The 15,934-nt window shown below is 43.4% G+C and overlaps 1 protein-coding gene across 4 annotated transcripts in view; it reads left to right on the top strand.

Moving 5' to 3' along the window:
- Nucleotides 1-3,635: 3,635 nt before the first annotated feature.
- SLC4A5 (solute carrier family 4 member 5) overlaps nucleotides 3,636-15,934 on the top strand; it is a 72,527-nt gene continuing 60,228 nt past the window's right edge. For 3 of the 4 annotated variants that reach the window (XM_053401465.1, XM_053401463.1, XM_053401464.1), the window contains exon 1: nucleotides 6,810-6,871. In XM_053401465.1, coding sequence (XP_053257440.1) covers nucleotides 6,844-6,871 — 28 coding nt within the window. In that variant the 5' untranslated portion in view covers nucleotides 6,810-6,843. Of the gene's footprint in view, nucleotides 3,823-6,809; nucleotides 6,872-15,934 lie in introns of those variants that run through there. The other variant, XM_053401466.1, reaches the window with a different exon arrangement.

The raw sequence follows: 15,934 nt of genomic DNA, 5'->3' as shown, positions 1-15,934 counted from the left end.
TCTTGTGCCAGTTCCCTAAGCCTCTGCTTAGTTCGCCTTCCCTGGCAAAATGGAGTTCACTAGCATGAAGAAGCTGTTAGGGTAAGCCTTAAAATGATGGTGAGGAAAAGCCCCTTGCTGACACTTACATTGGTTGTGACTAATCACTGGCTTGCATGATCAGGCTGATGCCATTTTTAGAAGTGCAAAACACCATCGCAAAGACTAGCACATCACCAGTCACTCAATTCTCCATCTTCTCTGATTTCTTGGCCAGTTACCCGCTGGATCAGAAATTTCTGTTTTCTTCTCCCCCGCTGGGATTCACAGGTAAAAGGTTAACAGCCAATGCTACGTGGAGGAGATTTGATTACCTATTTACTATTTATGAATTTACTGCTATTTACTACTATTTACTGCTCACATGCCCAAATGGCTTCTAAGCGGTTTGCAAGTGTAAAATCAATTACAAAATCCATCAATTATTAAAAGGCACACACAATAAGACAATTCTATGGGAGCATTAAAAAAAATTGTAATTAAAATATACAAAAAAACCAGAAGCTAGTTAAAAAGCATAACGATTTAAACAGTTAAACTATTGTGGAAAACTTAACTGCGAAGCAACCTTCTCAACCCACCCTGCGACAACTATGGAGAACTAGTTGAGTAGTCCCAGGATCCAGAATTGCTGTAAGGGGGGTGGCTTTGTCCCTGTCACCCCTCCCCACCAAATAATATATTTGATTTAATTATTTCAGCAACTTCTGCTGCCCATGACACCATAGTTTATAAGATTTGTGTTATAAAGTTATGTTGATATTGATATACCTTCCAGTTTTGTTATTGCTGTTATAGTGAAATTGCTATTGAGACAATGGGTTTTGTTTGGGCTGCCATACGTCTGGAATTTCCTGGACATAGCCAGGATTCGTCTGTCAAAAACTGTGGAATTTTTGGGTGGAATTTTTTGGAACTCGGTTAAAATGTCCAGGGAAACCCAGGTGTATGGCAGCCCATACTGGCATATCGGAAGTGTTGATTTTTTGGAGAATGTCCTTAAAAAAATAGGTAAAAAACTCCTTTTTTGATATATTGCCCCCCCCCCAGCAGCTTTTGTGTCTGGATTTTCACTTTTTGAAATATGGCAACCCTTGTTTTGTGATTTATTGTTCTCATTGTTGTTGTAAGCCGCTTTGGGCATCATTTTTTGTAGAAAGGCAGCATACAAGTAAAATGGCGGTGGTGGCACACGATGGTGCTAATGTCACACAGGACTCTAATTTGCCTTCTGCACTGAGGCTTAGCAAAATCTTACCTAGAGATCTGGATAAAAGGACATCCAATTTTTAAAAGAGACAGGATTGCTCTGTTAGGAAGTTCCTTACAGGAGAGGGAGGAAGAAAGATGGGGTGAAAATGTGCCAGCTTGACTACACTGTGTTGACGACACTGCCATTGTTTTCATAGATGGCTAAGACAGGGATGTGGAGGAGCTCTCTCTTATGTTGTGTAGGTCCTGAGTTGATGAGAAATAACAATAAAAATGATTTTCTTACAAAACCAAACCCAGAAGACTTTAATTATTCCTCCTACTCTTTGTACTCTCTAAGCATCCCCTGATTGGCCATGATGGATGATGAAGATGCAATGAGCGAGAGAGGCCTCAGCACCTCCAGGATGCGATATGATGATGAAGATGGTAAGTTGACTCCATGTGTCACAGTTTGATCTGTCTGCCTTCCATTGTGGCCACTAGCGAAGGCACGCACCCTTGTACACTCCTTTTTATGGGGCAACGGAACATCAGCATGAAGAAAATACAGTCGTACCTTGGAAGTCAAACAGAATCCATTCTGGAAGTCCGTTTGACTTCCAAAAACAAAGCACGGCTTTTGATTAGCTTCAGGAAGCTTCTGCAGCCAATCGGAAGCCACAGAAGCCCTGTTTGGCTTCCAAAAATTGTTCACAAACCAGAACACTCACTTCCACGTTTATGGCGTTTGGGAGCCAAAATGTTCGAGAATTAAGATGTTCAAAAACCAAGGTACGACTGTATTGTCCTCGCATGTTTTTCCTTTTCAGCTTCTATTATTATTATTATTATTATTATTATTATTATTATTATTATTATTATTACTAATTCGCTTGTTAAAATGACCCAAAGTGACTTACAAACACACCAGAAATACTAAACTAATTGTAATAAACACAATCAACAAAAACCTTTATGGCCACAAAACTCGGAAAATCTGAACATCAGAAGAGCCTGCAGGGTCAGGTCATTGGCATATCCAGTCCAGCATCCTGTTCTCAAATTGGCCAACAATACACCTGTGGGAAACCTGCAAGCAGGACTGAAGTACAACGGCTCTCTCCCCTCCAATGGTTACCCGCAAGTGGGATTCAGAAACATTGCTTCCTCTAACTGCAGAGGCAAAGCAGAACCATCAGAGTGGCTGTGGCAACCTGGGCAGGTGGGCAGGGTACAATTACAGACCCTCCAAGCATCCCATTTTATGGGGCATCTGAACATCAGCATGAAGAAAATATCACCCTTGCATGTTTTCCCTGTTCAGCTTCTATTATTATTATTATTATTTATTAATTAATTAACTTGTTGAAATGACATACAGTAGTACCTTGGTTCCCAAACTTAATCCGTTCCGGAAGTCTGTTCCAAAACCAAAGTGTTCTAAAACCAAGGCACGCTTTCCCATAGAAAGTAATGCAAAACGGATTAATCCGTTCCAGACTTTTAAAAACAACCCCTAAAACAGCAATTTAAAATGAATTTTACTATCAAATGAGACCACTGATCCATAAAATGAAAGTAATAATCAATGTACTGTACTATAAAATAAATAAGACAGTATTGTAGGTGATAAAAATTAAAATTATTGTTTTTTCTTAGGTGCACTGATGATAGTCATTGTTTGGATGGGGGGCTTGTATCCATTTCTGCAGTCACAGAATCAATCAATCAATCAGTAGCTGAACTGGGTTCCACACAGTCACAAAAACAAGTCACAAAAACAAAGTCACAAGCCACAGTCACAAGTCAGTCCCATAATACGATGAACAAGTCACAGTCAAAAAAATGAAAAAGCCACACAAACAAAAATGCAAAAAATAGCAAAAACAAAAGCTCCAAATATCACCTCTGTGTTGCGTAGGTTCTCAGGACTCAATAGCCGACAGACTCAACAGGAAGGCTCTTTTTTTCTTCTTTTTTTTTTACAAATGACAAATGGAACACACTTGACAGGATGCCGAACATGTTCATCTTCCAAGGCAAAGTTCACAAACCGGAACACCCACTTCTGGGTTTGCAGTGTTCTATTTCCAAGTTGTTCATAAACTAAACTGTTCTAAAACCAAGGTACCACTGTAATAAAACTTTAAAAAAAATTTTTTTAAAAAAAACCTTCCCCATACTGGGCTGCCTTCAGATTTTTTCTAATGGTGGTATTTCGGGGGCCACATAACTCCATACCCTCCAACAGAGCCAGGGACAGAATGAAAGAGAGCCCAAGAGATTTGTTGGGAATGATTTTGGAGCTTTGCCTTGTGGGCCTTTCTCTTTCTTCCCCCTCTGATCCTCCCTCCCTGGCACTCTCTCTTCGCCTCTGTCTCTTCCTCTTCCTAGCAGATTACCATTCCATCTACATTGGGGTGCCAGTGCCACGTGGCTACAGGAGAAAGAGGCGCAGGAGGAGATCGTCGTCCAGTCGGGACAAGAACGGCGACAGTGAGAGGCATTATGAGCGCCAGGACCGCTCAGACACAGACGATGGGGGCAGGATCAGCTATGAGAATGGAAACGACAATGCCAGCAGGACTAGTGAGTAGGAAAAGGGGGAGACATAAGAATTCTTTAGGATCATCATGATTATCTCTGCATCACTGCTCTCAGTATACTTGGTACCGTAAACACAGTATTGGCTCCAGGTTTCAGAGGAGGTGTGCCCGTCCTGCAGCTCTTGTCAATGGGTCCCCAGCAATGGGGCTCTTGTCAATGGGTCCCCAACAAATGCCCAACCATGCCAACCCTTGCTGCCAACCCTGCTTAAGTGAAAGACAAGTTGCTGCCTCTGGGAGCCCACAAGCTAAATTTTGACAACGGAGAGGGAGGGCAAGTGATCACAATTCCTTGCATGAAAAAGAAAAAAGGAACAACGCCTGATTTCCACACAGCTCATCATGCATTATTTGGGGAGTGAGGTAGAAGCTGCAGAATCAGGAAGAAGTTGAAAACACATCTCTACAAGAACTAAATTGGTGGCTCTGCATATGCAATCAGATCTCTCTTGCCAAGATCATCCAGTCGAACTCCCTACCTGCACTTGAGGGTGGGGTTCGTTTGTTTTTTGCAGATTAACGTTTGCAAGACAGATCACATTATGCTACCAAAAAAAGGAAGGTTGCATGCTCTCTTTGACTAAGGAGCCAGTAGAGCCATAGCTAGGTGATCTTGCGCCCCTAGCAGATTGCGTCCCCTGGCCACAGACAAATTAGCTCTTATTTCCGCCTCTCCTCCAACCCCCCCCCCCATTCAATTCACCATCAATTTAAAACTTTTTCTTACGAGGCAAAAATCAATATTTTTATTTACGGACATATTTTTAGCCGATTTTGTGCCCCCCTCTCACCTGTGCCCCTGGCAGGGGCCCACCTGGCCACCCTCTAGCTATGGCCCTGGGAGCCAGAACTCCATTGTTGCTTGAAAGCTTAAAATTAAAAGGGAGAGAGAGATGTTTGGGATAAAGTATCTGTTTGCTGTGGGAAACACAGAAGTGAAGAGAACACACACACACGGTTTACCATTTTAATATCCTCCATTGCGAATGGCAGAGTCTGCAGACTTTGCTTTGGAGGCCAACATGGAATTGTTCACTCCCGTCTATTCCATGCAGCCTAGTCTGTAAGCGCCTTAGGAAAGCTTAGCATTTTGCATACCAAAATAGTTGTCTGCTTTCCATGGTGCACTCAGTAAGGAACTTTGCTTGGGTTTTACAAAATCATTAGCACAATGTCCGTCATTAGGGTGGGCAGGGGCGGCCAGAGGCCAAGAAGTTGCAAGGATCCCGGGAGGGGGAGACCAGTGTGCCTCTTTCTTCTGCACACAGAGGCACATGGCACTACCCATCTCAAGTCTCTGGTGAGGCCCTTCTCCATGGATAGCTCAGCCACTCATGTTTGGGGCAAAGGCCAATATTTGCCCCCTATCTCGCACTGTGAAATCCCCAATAGAACACTGCATCATGTTTTCATAGGAGTGAAGTAATGATGGATATTAATTAAGGGGCAAAGATAAAACCAGTCATCTGCTCTTGTTGTCCTCTTGTGTTAGACAACTGCTCTTTACTGTTGTAAATCCAAGATCCACAATTGGAGGCAGCGATGCTTCTGTATACCAGTTACTGGAACCCAGGGAAGAGGGCTCTGTCCTTAGATCCTGTTTGTGGGTTTTCCTTTGGGTTTTCTGGTTGGCCACTGTGAGAACAGAGTGCTGGACTAGATGGACAATTGGCCTCAACCAGCAGGTTCTGATTCCCTGAGACTGATGCTTTACCTATTTTTTTTTGTCAGAATTAATGAAAGGACGAGCTATTTGTTTCAACTAAGGATTGAGATCCAAATCTTAAGTTCCTGTAATTTCAGGCGCAGCTCCCTCCATAATGGTTAGAATTGGATTGAAATTGTTGATATCATAATATACAAATCTATGGTGTGATCATACTTGGAATACTGTGTACAGTTCTGGTTGCCTCACCTCAAAAGAACATGGTGGAGCTGGAATAGGTTCAGAAAAGTCCAATCAAAATGATCAAGAGGAAGGAGCAACATTACAGTATTTGGGGTGTTTGATTGAGGGAGGAGAGAATAAAGGGACACGATAGAAGGGCATTAAGATATGGATTCCATGTGGAAAGTGGACAGAGAGGTATTTTTCTTCCTCTCCAATTATATTAGAATTTGTGGGTATCCAGTGAAAATGAATGCCGGAAGATTCAGGACTGATAAAAGAAAGTGCTTCTTGACACAGCACATACCGTAGTTAAACTATGGAAATGGCTCCTTCTGGGCTCAGTGGGATAGCCACCAACAGGGATGGCTGTAATAGAAGATTAGACAAATTCATGCAGGAGAGGGATATTGATGGCTATGTTTTCCTGCACTGTTGGAGAAAGTTCTTGTTGGCATCCGTCTGTCTCAAGCATAGCAGCCAACTCCTAGGGGCCATGGGGGCTTTGGTTCCCACAATAAAATATTTGAGAGGACCAGCCCCCCACAAAGTTGATGGGCACTCCCATTCAAATGGTGTGTGTGTGCACTGCATCATGCGATCAATTATGCAGGGCTGGGTTTGCCTGGGCCCCCGCAATTTTAAATTTCCCAGATCTACGGGCATATCAGAATAAAATTATTTTATCAAAGCACCTGTTTTTCTTGTGGCATTGTCAAAGGCGCTTCCTCAGAACAGTTTGCAGCAGGCGTTGTCATGTTTAACATTTCTGGCTGTGAAGGGATTATATACTTTTAAAAGGTCCTGTTGTTTTCCATCTTCTCTGTCTACCTCACTCCTCTCACTACCCCCCCCCCCCGTCACCAACAGCCCACCTCTTCTGAGGCATCGCGTTTATTTGGTAAGTTCACGTCATGAGAGCTGAGGGCAAAGGAAAGGGCTTCATATGCCCCATAATCTGCTCAGTAAGCTGTGGAGTTTAACTAAACAGGGTGGATAAAATAAGTCTGAGGGTCTTGTTTTTTGCTGCTGCTGCATTTTGGTTGGGGTTTTTTTGGGTGGGGTGTGTGTGTGTGTGTGTGTAGCGCTGTGAATATTTCTTCAGCCAGGAAAAAAATGGGGGACAGATTCCAAACATTTCCAGGTAGGAAACCATTTCACATATTTTCAATATCTTGGGGTCTGGAAAGCCCTTTGGCTTTCACTTGAGAGTTTTTTGTAGTCTGCCTTGTGGTCTTGTTGAAGGTTTTGTTACGATCTAAGGGACACCTGCTTAGGAGTCTTGGTTTGCCTTTTCATCTCTTTACAGCCCAAGGGGAGGTTGGGTACTGTATCTGACACTCTCAAAGGAACAAATTTGGACTGTGGATGGCAACCCTCAGGGGCTGTGGCGCAACCAAATTCTTTCCCCTTAGATAGGTGTCTAAATGTAAGATGAAAGAGCATTTTGGAAACTGTGGTGGCTGAAATGGTGCACTGTCCACTCAGATGAGAGGCACCGAAAAGAATGTGATAGACAACTACTCCATGTAAAGCTACATGGATGCCTAAGCAAGCGTTGTGCATAAAGGCCAGAGGTAAAAGGACTGGTGTTTTAAATCATCGTTTCTATTCATTCTATGATTTCAGGTGTGCATTTCTTGCCTTTGGCATTTGGATTTGCTGCTTTCTTTTCTTCCCCTCTATCTGATAGCCCCCTTATGTTCTTCTTCAAAAGAGTCTAGGAATCTTTTTTTTAAAAAAGAAGTGCAAAAATTCTGTGTCTAGTTTGATTCGAAGCAAAGGAAACCAGGTGTCTGTCTTTATGAGTGATGGAAAGCAGTTATACTGCTAGAACATGTCATCAGCTGTTAATGAGGAGGGAGATTGAGATATTTTGAGTCTCTATCCTCTCTTGTGGATTAGCTAGTGCTGAAAATTTTTGATTCTATGGTACAATTTGCTGTGCAGCCTTCATCTGCCATACATATCTGTTTCTTCCTGTGCAAAGATTTATGTGATATAATTAGCTAGTCCTGAGGGGTAGCTAATACATTTGGGTCTGAGATTTAGTATGCAGAAGCCTGTTTTATCAGATGCATGAAGCTGGCAGAAAAGGTAGTGGCTATATAAATTCATGAGCTGAAATACAGGGTAAGGAAAAGCAAGTAAAAAAATAAATAAACTGTGATCTGATACTGGAGGTATGAGACATGTAGGCCATGCATGTGTGCTGGAACTTCAGAGTACCTAAGAAGCAGTTCTGATAACATCAAATGAAGGACAACTGGGTTTTTTTTGTAGTGTGAGCCTTGTACATTTGCACCATGAAATACAGTGTTACTGAATTCCAGGACCAAAGCACCTCCTTCCCAAATTCCCCTTGCATCTTTTGTGTTGAAGTATCAAAGGTCCTCAGAGTATCCCAGTAGACCAGACTGCTTTCTGCACGCTCTCTTTGTTTCAACCAGCCTTCTCCAACATAAGTCTAAATAAACATAGCAGTTACAAGATGTCTCCATTTGCAGAAGCAATGGTAATGCACACAACCTTCCTATAACTTCCATCCTCTCCAAAATATGCATCCAAATCACTGTGGGGTCTGCATCTGAGACTGAGGTACTGCCTGCTGTTCATACCAGTGACAGGCTGTCTCGGGGCGTGAATACCCGTGTGCCACTCCAACAAATATATCTTCTTAATTATGCAAGAGAGTACAGTGGTAGCTCGGGTTAAGTACTTAATTCATTCTGGAGGTCTGTTCTTAACCTGAAACTGTTCTTAACCTGAAGCACCACTTTAGCTAATGGGGCCTCCTGCTGCTGCTGTGCCGCCGCTGCACGATTTCTGTTCTCATCCTGAAGCAAAGTTCTTAACCCGAGGTACTGGTAATATTTCTGGCTTAGTGAAGTCTGTAACCTGAAGCGTATGTAACCTGAAGCATATGTAACCCGAGGTACCACTGTAGCTGTAAAGCAGGGGTGACTACTAGCTCCTAGCCCACAGAGCCCCCACCAATTTTTCTGGCAATGGCAATATGAGGAGAAATATTGAAAGACACCACAGTGCTGAGGTGGGCAAATCACCCCCTCCTCATTCCTCAGATTGAGCGTCTGATGAGCAGAAAGGGGGGGGACACCTCCACGGATCAGCAGAGGAGAGGGGGTCTGCATGTAGGTATCTGCCTCTGTGTGTACATGTCCCATGTGAGAGTACACATGAGAGATTGTGGCCCCCAGAGAAGAATGTGACCCTTAGGCCCCAAAATACTAGTCCCCACTGCCTTAAATATGTGAGCATCTGAGGCACTTTTGAAATATAATGTCTTTAGATATAAACATAATCAATGTTTAAGTGTTTTTTTTAACCCACTGATCCATAGTTGTTCTATTCATTTTTCATTCTTCAAAACATTTACCCTGCTTCTTTCGGAATCCTCCTTTTAAGATGGAAGATACCCCCATCACCCAACTGGAGCAATCAAAAATGGATTGCGTTTTGCAGACCTTCTGCTTCCTTCAGTGACAGAGTTTAAAGCTTCTTCTCCCCCCGCCCCCGCCCCCCCCGCTGCTGCCTTCCAGGTGTGTTTTATACATGGCAAACACAGCTAGGCTTCAGTGCCTTTGTTGGTTTGACTGCAAAGAAAGAAAGGTCTCTGAATGAGCACTAAGAATTTGCCCTGGCTGTTCTGTTTCCTGCCCTCCACAGCCGCTCTCTCCGCTTTCGCAAATGACTCTTTGTCTGCACCAGTGACCCCAATCAGAAACCCAACACAGGCAGGTTTAGAGAGAGGAAAGACCTGTAAAACGACCCTAAGATCATCCATTCACACAATATTGAATGATGAAGTTTCCTCCAGTCGGATAGAATGCCTCGTGGATCCCAGCAAAAGCTGAATGCAGCCGAGGTTACGTGTTGCCCATAGACAGATCGGCTTAGGCCTTAAGCTGGGGAAATGGGAAAGGAAAGAAAAAAACCCTTATTTTCTATTTAAATGTCCTCCTTTGTTTTCTGTTTGTTTCAGTGACTGGTAGTTTTGCTGTGATGTTTTTTAATTATTATTTTGGGTTTTGTTTTTCTAATGCAGTAGCACACAGTTGAAATGAACAAGCAGCTAATATGCCAGTTAACTGGTTAAGCTTCTGGAGCGGATGCAAAGGGGGGGGGGCTTTACTTTTTTACTTTTTTTAAAGCAGACACATAGAATTGTAGAGTCCTGGTGACTCTGTGCTTCCTCCAGAGTCAGAAACAGTAACCCTTTGAATCCCAGTTGCTGGAGAACATTAGGAGGAAAGAGCTGCTGCCCTCATGCACACCTGCTCTGTGGCACCCAGGGGGCCACTGTGGAAAGCCAGGTGGGGGAGCAGAGCTGTCCTTGGGATCTTAATCCCCTCCCATCCCCACAGCCTCATTGTTTTAGTATTTAATAATGGCTGCTTATTGTGCACCCTTTGGCACCATGGAAACATGATTTCTAAATTTTAAATAAATGAATAAGGAAAGTGAATAAATAATGAGTAAGGAAATGAATAAATGAATAAGAAATCAATTGTACAGGGAGACAATTTTGCAAATCCAAGAATCTCTCATTCCCAGGAAAGATCTGCTGGTCTCCTGGGATATCTTAATGAACCATTAAAAAGGGGAAACTTTTTTTATTATTATTTGCTTGTGCTGTACCAGAAACATTCAGATTGATTGACTGATCACTTTTATATCCAGCCTTTTCTCTCTCTTCCATTCTTTCTCTCACCTCAAGAAAGCACCACTTTAAATCAGAACACCTTAATCAAAAATGAATGTGCCTCCAAATGAATGTGAACATTTGCTTGACTGTTCTCCATGAGCCAGTCATGTGGCTCCTTTGGAAGGGAATCCGATGAGTAAAATTCTGCACAGGAAGGTTTGGAGGAAGTCTTGGAAGCAAAGAATCAGAATCGCAATTCTCCAGAAGTGATTATCGTCACATACTCTAAAATGGGATACACTTTTAAAAAATGTGCAGAATGCAGCTGCAAGAGATTTGAGGGGAACAGTATACTATAGACAGATCATATAATCCCTATCTGGTATGAACTGTTCTGGCTGCCAATTCAGTACTGAAGTCAATTCAATGGGTTTTCCTTTCCATGGAAAGCCCTGAACAGTTTCGGAGCCAGATTCTTGAAGGAGCCCCTCCACCTATATATGCCGGCTTGGGCCTCACATTCTGCAGGAGAGAGCTTTCTCATGTGGGATGGGGCTCCTCTATGATGGTGCCCTGGTAGTCCCACTCCTTTCTCCCAGGGGAAACTGCTCTTTAGCGCTCAGTCAGAGCAAACAGCCATTCGAGTTTGGGCAGGACTGCTGTTTGCTCTGATTTAGAGAGAAAGAGCAGGTTTTCCCAGGGAAAGGGGCAGCATCAAGGGGAAATGACTCAGCCCCGTGCTTTCTAGACGTGGGACAAACGGAATTGTGGGTGAGCCCTTAGTTGGTGTAAAGTGCCATTGGTAGGTTAATTTCAGCACAACTTCTCTAGTTTGGGAACATATGTTTCTTAAAGGAGCTTCACTCCATATAGCGTTCCACACATTTTCTGCTATTGGGAACTTTAAGTCCTGCACCAAAACCTCTTGCCAGCATGCCTGTGGAACAGACGGTAATTTTTTCACTGTTTTTATTCACTGTGGGCTCATCCATACTTCTGCTTTCCCGTGCCTAGAGAGGTTTTCCACTTGTCTCATGCTTTCTAGTCATGGATTCAAATGGTTTTCTGCTTGCTCCACTCCTTTCCCCGGGAAAACCTGCTCTTTACTGCTGACTTGGAGCAAACACCAGTCTGTGGAAAACACAATGGACATTTGCTCCGATTCGAGGATGAAGTGGGAAAGCAGCAGTACAAGTGGAAGTGTGGGCAAGCCCTGTGATGCTGCTATAGGCCAAACGCAGCCTTCCAAGCCTCTCTGTCCAGCTCATTGGACTATCCCCAAACCATCCGCCCTCCACAACCTTATCCCCGCTCCTCAGGCAACGCCCCTCACCTGCCCTGCTTCACATCCTTCTTGAGTGTTTTTGCCTGGCTAGAACTCTAATAATGCCTCTTTGTTTCCTGAATAGAGAAGCACTTGCATGTGTGTGTGCAAACTAGTCTACTGTACAGAGTTAACAAGTGGGTGTGATCATCCCACACTCTCCCCCAAACACTACCACACACCCAGGCACCCTCTCCTCTGATGATCCATGCAGATTGAATGAGCACGGGGCTGTATCACCCCCTCTTTCCGCTCATCAAATGTTCAATCTGATGAGTAACTAGGAGATGATTTGTTACCCACAGCAACATGTGTCTTCTTCAAATGAGCCCCCCACCCCTGTTTGCCACTGTCATCAAAATCGGTGGTGGCAAATAATTAGGCCCCTGAGTTTGTAAACCCCTGAACTAGATGAACTTTTAAGTTGCTTCCAGCTCTGTGATTCTATGATAATCAGTTTGATGAATCGATGGCTTTTGCTTAAATATATTTCCAGCACTTCTTTTTTTTAAGTCATCAGTTCTACTACAAGAACTCACAAAAGCTTAAAAAAAGTTGCAGGCATCCCCTTTTCTTGCAGTGGAATACTGGCATACAGAATCGGAAACCAGTGCTTTTCTCCCAAACTATGGTTTGATTCATATTCACACTTATACAGGTTTAATTTATCAAAACATTTATGATTAATGACTATGGTCTCTCTCCCCCCCCCCCCGATTGGCACCCCTGCTCATAACTCGTAAGAGCATAAGAAGAGCCTCCTGGATCAGGCCAATGGCCCATCTTGTCCAGCATCCTGTTCTGGACTAACCAGATGTGGCCAACCAGATGCCTCTTATGGGGAGCCAGTAAACAGGATCTGTGCTCAAGTGCATTCTCCCTTCCTGTGGCTTCCAGCAATTGATGCCTCCGAATGTGGAGGCAAGCATAACTGTTATGGCTAGTAGCTATCAATACCCCTCTTCTCCATGAGTTTGTCTAATCTTCTTCTATAGCCATCCAAGTTGGTGGCCATCACTGCCTCCTGAGGGAGTGAGTGCCACAGGTAATATCAGGTACTATTGGGAAAGTGCACATCCCAAGAGGTTTCCATTCAGGACCCCTTGCCATATCGCTGGAAATGCCAAGGTATAACTCCTCAACTGCTTGCACTCCCAGAGTTTTGCCCCACCAGCCCCTGCATTATTGCAGAATTGCTTGCATAATCTGGGGCAGCCACCTTGGCTTTATCAACACGGCTTCTAAGGACCGCTCCCAGCTCTACCGAGAGGCGCAGCTGATTGAACCTGCGACCTTTGCATGCCAACTCTTCTCCTAACACCGAGCTTTGGGTTGTTTTGTTAACACCATCATCTTAACCCCAAAGACCCTTTGTCCCACCTTGGGTGCTTTTGTGATGGAAACCCTAAACCAGAAATAAATTTGCCAAGGCTTTGAAGTCCACTAAGCACTTGACGATATCACCTTCATTCCAGTAGTTTGGCTTCAAGGTTCTTAGCAAGTAAATCAGGCTAATCTATAGTAATAGCGAACATCCTATTCTTTTGGGGCCATTGTGATTCTTTTGGCAGAAAATAGGAACATTCTCCAGGAGGGAAAGCAAGTGGCACTTAGCACACATTTGCCGCATTAGGATTTCATCTTATGACCACACACACACACATATATACATATATACACATTGAAACACAAAAATGCTCACTGTTTGTACCCAGTGTGAAAGAACAAGCTGGAGGATTTTGAGCACAGACATTTTTATAATCAGATTAACTTCTAACATGTTAAAGCTAACTTTATTTTAAGCAGATAGTGCTCACCTGAGATCCACCACATGGCACCACGGCACCCAGGCATGATCAGGCCACTTCCTGGTGAAGTTTGGACTGTGTGCAGCAGACCCACCTTGCCGTGATGGGGAACTGAGTCAGTTGGTCTGCCCCTGGAGACTCATGTTACATCTCTGAATACTCGGGGCGGGGCAGGGGTGTTCCAGAGAGACTCTGTTTCGCTGTGGGGAGGTGAGGTAAGGAGAGCTATTGACCCACTCTCTCCTGAGAGTCCACCTGTACTGCATCCTCAATGAGCAATCCAGTAGAGTTGTTCCAGGTGGTCCAAAGGCTAGCCATAGCAGAAGTGATGGGTGACCTTCTGGAGCACTCAGCACCAGTTTGCATGGCACTCAGTGGATTAAAAAGTTGCTCGGCTCCATAGTGCCCTGCAAATATTGCAAATTCACTCAAGGTTCCAGTACCGTGACTTCCCATATTTTATGGGGTCTGTTTCAGTATATATAGCCTGATGGTGCCAAGAAGACACCTGCAATGATGTAACCAGCTTTCTCACTTGATCCTTGTCCATCCTGCCTGGTGAAACCCAGTCTGAGCAGGTTGACCTGGTCGGTCCAGGGTGTGGTGATCGGCACCCACTGCAATGGAACAGCACCTGCTTCCCTTAAAAAGGCAGTAACACATCCACTCTTGAAAAAGCCCCCCCCCCCGGACCCTGGGGTTTGTAACAACTACTGCCCAGTCACAAGAGCAGCTGGGGGTGTGGGGGAATGAGATTTGGAGAAATAATCCACATCATCTTTGCTTGTCTGTGGGACAACTCATGGTTTGCTGAAGAAACTTCTGGGTAATGGGTGCATTAGCCTCCCACTTGAAATGCTGGTGATGTTAGAACTCAAACCTGTCCTCGAACATCAATATTCGCAGTTCCTTTATTTTCTGAATTTGTTTTTATGCCCATACACACATGCAGTCTATGAACACACACTAGCTACTGGGATAAGGCTGCCCTGCCTGCTGCCTTGCATGCCGCCAAAGATCTAAAAACCATGTGAGCGTGGAGATTTAGAAGAAAATCTGCCAAGCTTGTTCTCAGCAAGCAGCGCTGAGTGGGCAGTTGAGCAGCCAGGCGCTTCCTTCACCCTTCCAGTTCCTTCACAGGGAGGAGTCCGGGAACTGCACTTCAACCCTCACAGGTCTACCTGTTTTGCATGCGTTTGTCATTTAAATTTATTCATCACTTAAATTTGTGTGCTGCTTTTCCATATAGGTATCCTCGAAGCAACTCACAACCACAAAAAATGCAACCAGTACAATACTTCATTACAAGAACAAACGGATACTAAATCATTTTGAAACGCAACATGACAGTGCAACAAATAGATCAGTTAGAATATGTGAACTTTATAACATTTTAAAGTCATTGTAAAACAAACTAAACATTGAAACATATCAATTAATGGGAAATATAATGTAAATATATGTCTTTTCTATCCCATTTTTGCATCAGTCTTCAATTTTAAAATATCCGTACAAAATATTCATACTTAGATATGTACTTTAAAACACTTTTCATCATAATTATGTGTTTACATATGTATTTTATCATAATGTGTGGATTTTTACTTTATCCTAAAATATATAATTTTTATGCATTTTGGTACGGTTTCTAAATTAAGAATCATATTGAATAATTTGGAGAAGTGTGAAATCTGAAAGGTTATTACTTTCCAATCATTTTATTAATCCAAGAAGTGTTAATAAAGCCTTGTATCCAATGCATGGTCCTACTCAGAGTAGACCCACTGAAGTTAATGGACATGACTAAGGTTCATTAATTCCAGTTGGGTCTACTCTGAGTAGAGCTTAGTTGGAGACAACCCTGGGTCAATTCAGTTTAAAGCACAGACCAAACAAACCCCTCTCCTATCCCAACATTTAAGAGGGCAGCACAGAACCCCAAAAGCCAACTCAGCTTCGCAGTTTGCTTGGACTATCAGGTCCCAGTCTCATCAAGCTCCAAATAAAAACGATCTCTGCAAGCCAACAGTGCTCTCTTTCACCATTATTTTCTATTTTGCCAATCGTTCCATATTTCAAGCCCTCTTTGTGGAAGGAGTTAGGCATGAATTGCTAATTATCTTCATATTGATGGGTCCTGAATGGGCATATTGTTTTTTAATGAGTTGTTACCTCAAACAGCTTATTATTATTATTCAAACGGTCTTTTCATCTGAGGTGCTGGGAGAACTGGCGGCTATTTGCCACATTCTGAAATTGTGAATCTGACGGGCCTGGGCCACTGAAAAATGCGCAAAGATTTTGTTGTGCCAAAGGGTTGTCTGGCTTAATAGAATAATAATCTAGTCTAGGGTTGCAGTTCTTTGGTTGACTTGTCTAAGATCCAGGACAAAACTATAGAATCCACGG

This window comes from Podarcis raffonei, chromosome 8 (genome assembly GCF_027172205.1).
Source record: "Podarcis raffonei isolate rPodRaf1 chromosome 8, rPodRaf1.pri, whole genome shotgun sequence".
Lineage (NCBI taxonomy): Eukaryota > Metazoa > Chordata > Lepidosauria > Squamata > Lacertidae > Podarcis > Podarcis raffonei.
The sequence above is the reverse complement of the archived record's forward strand: the minus strand, read 5'-3'. Positions and strand labels throughout refer to the sequence as shown.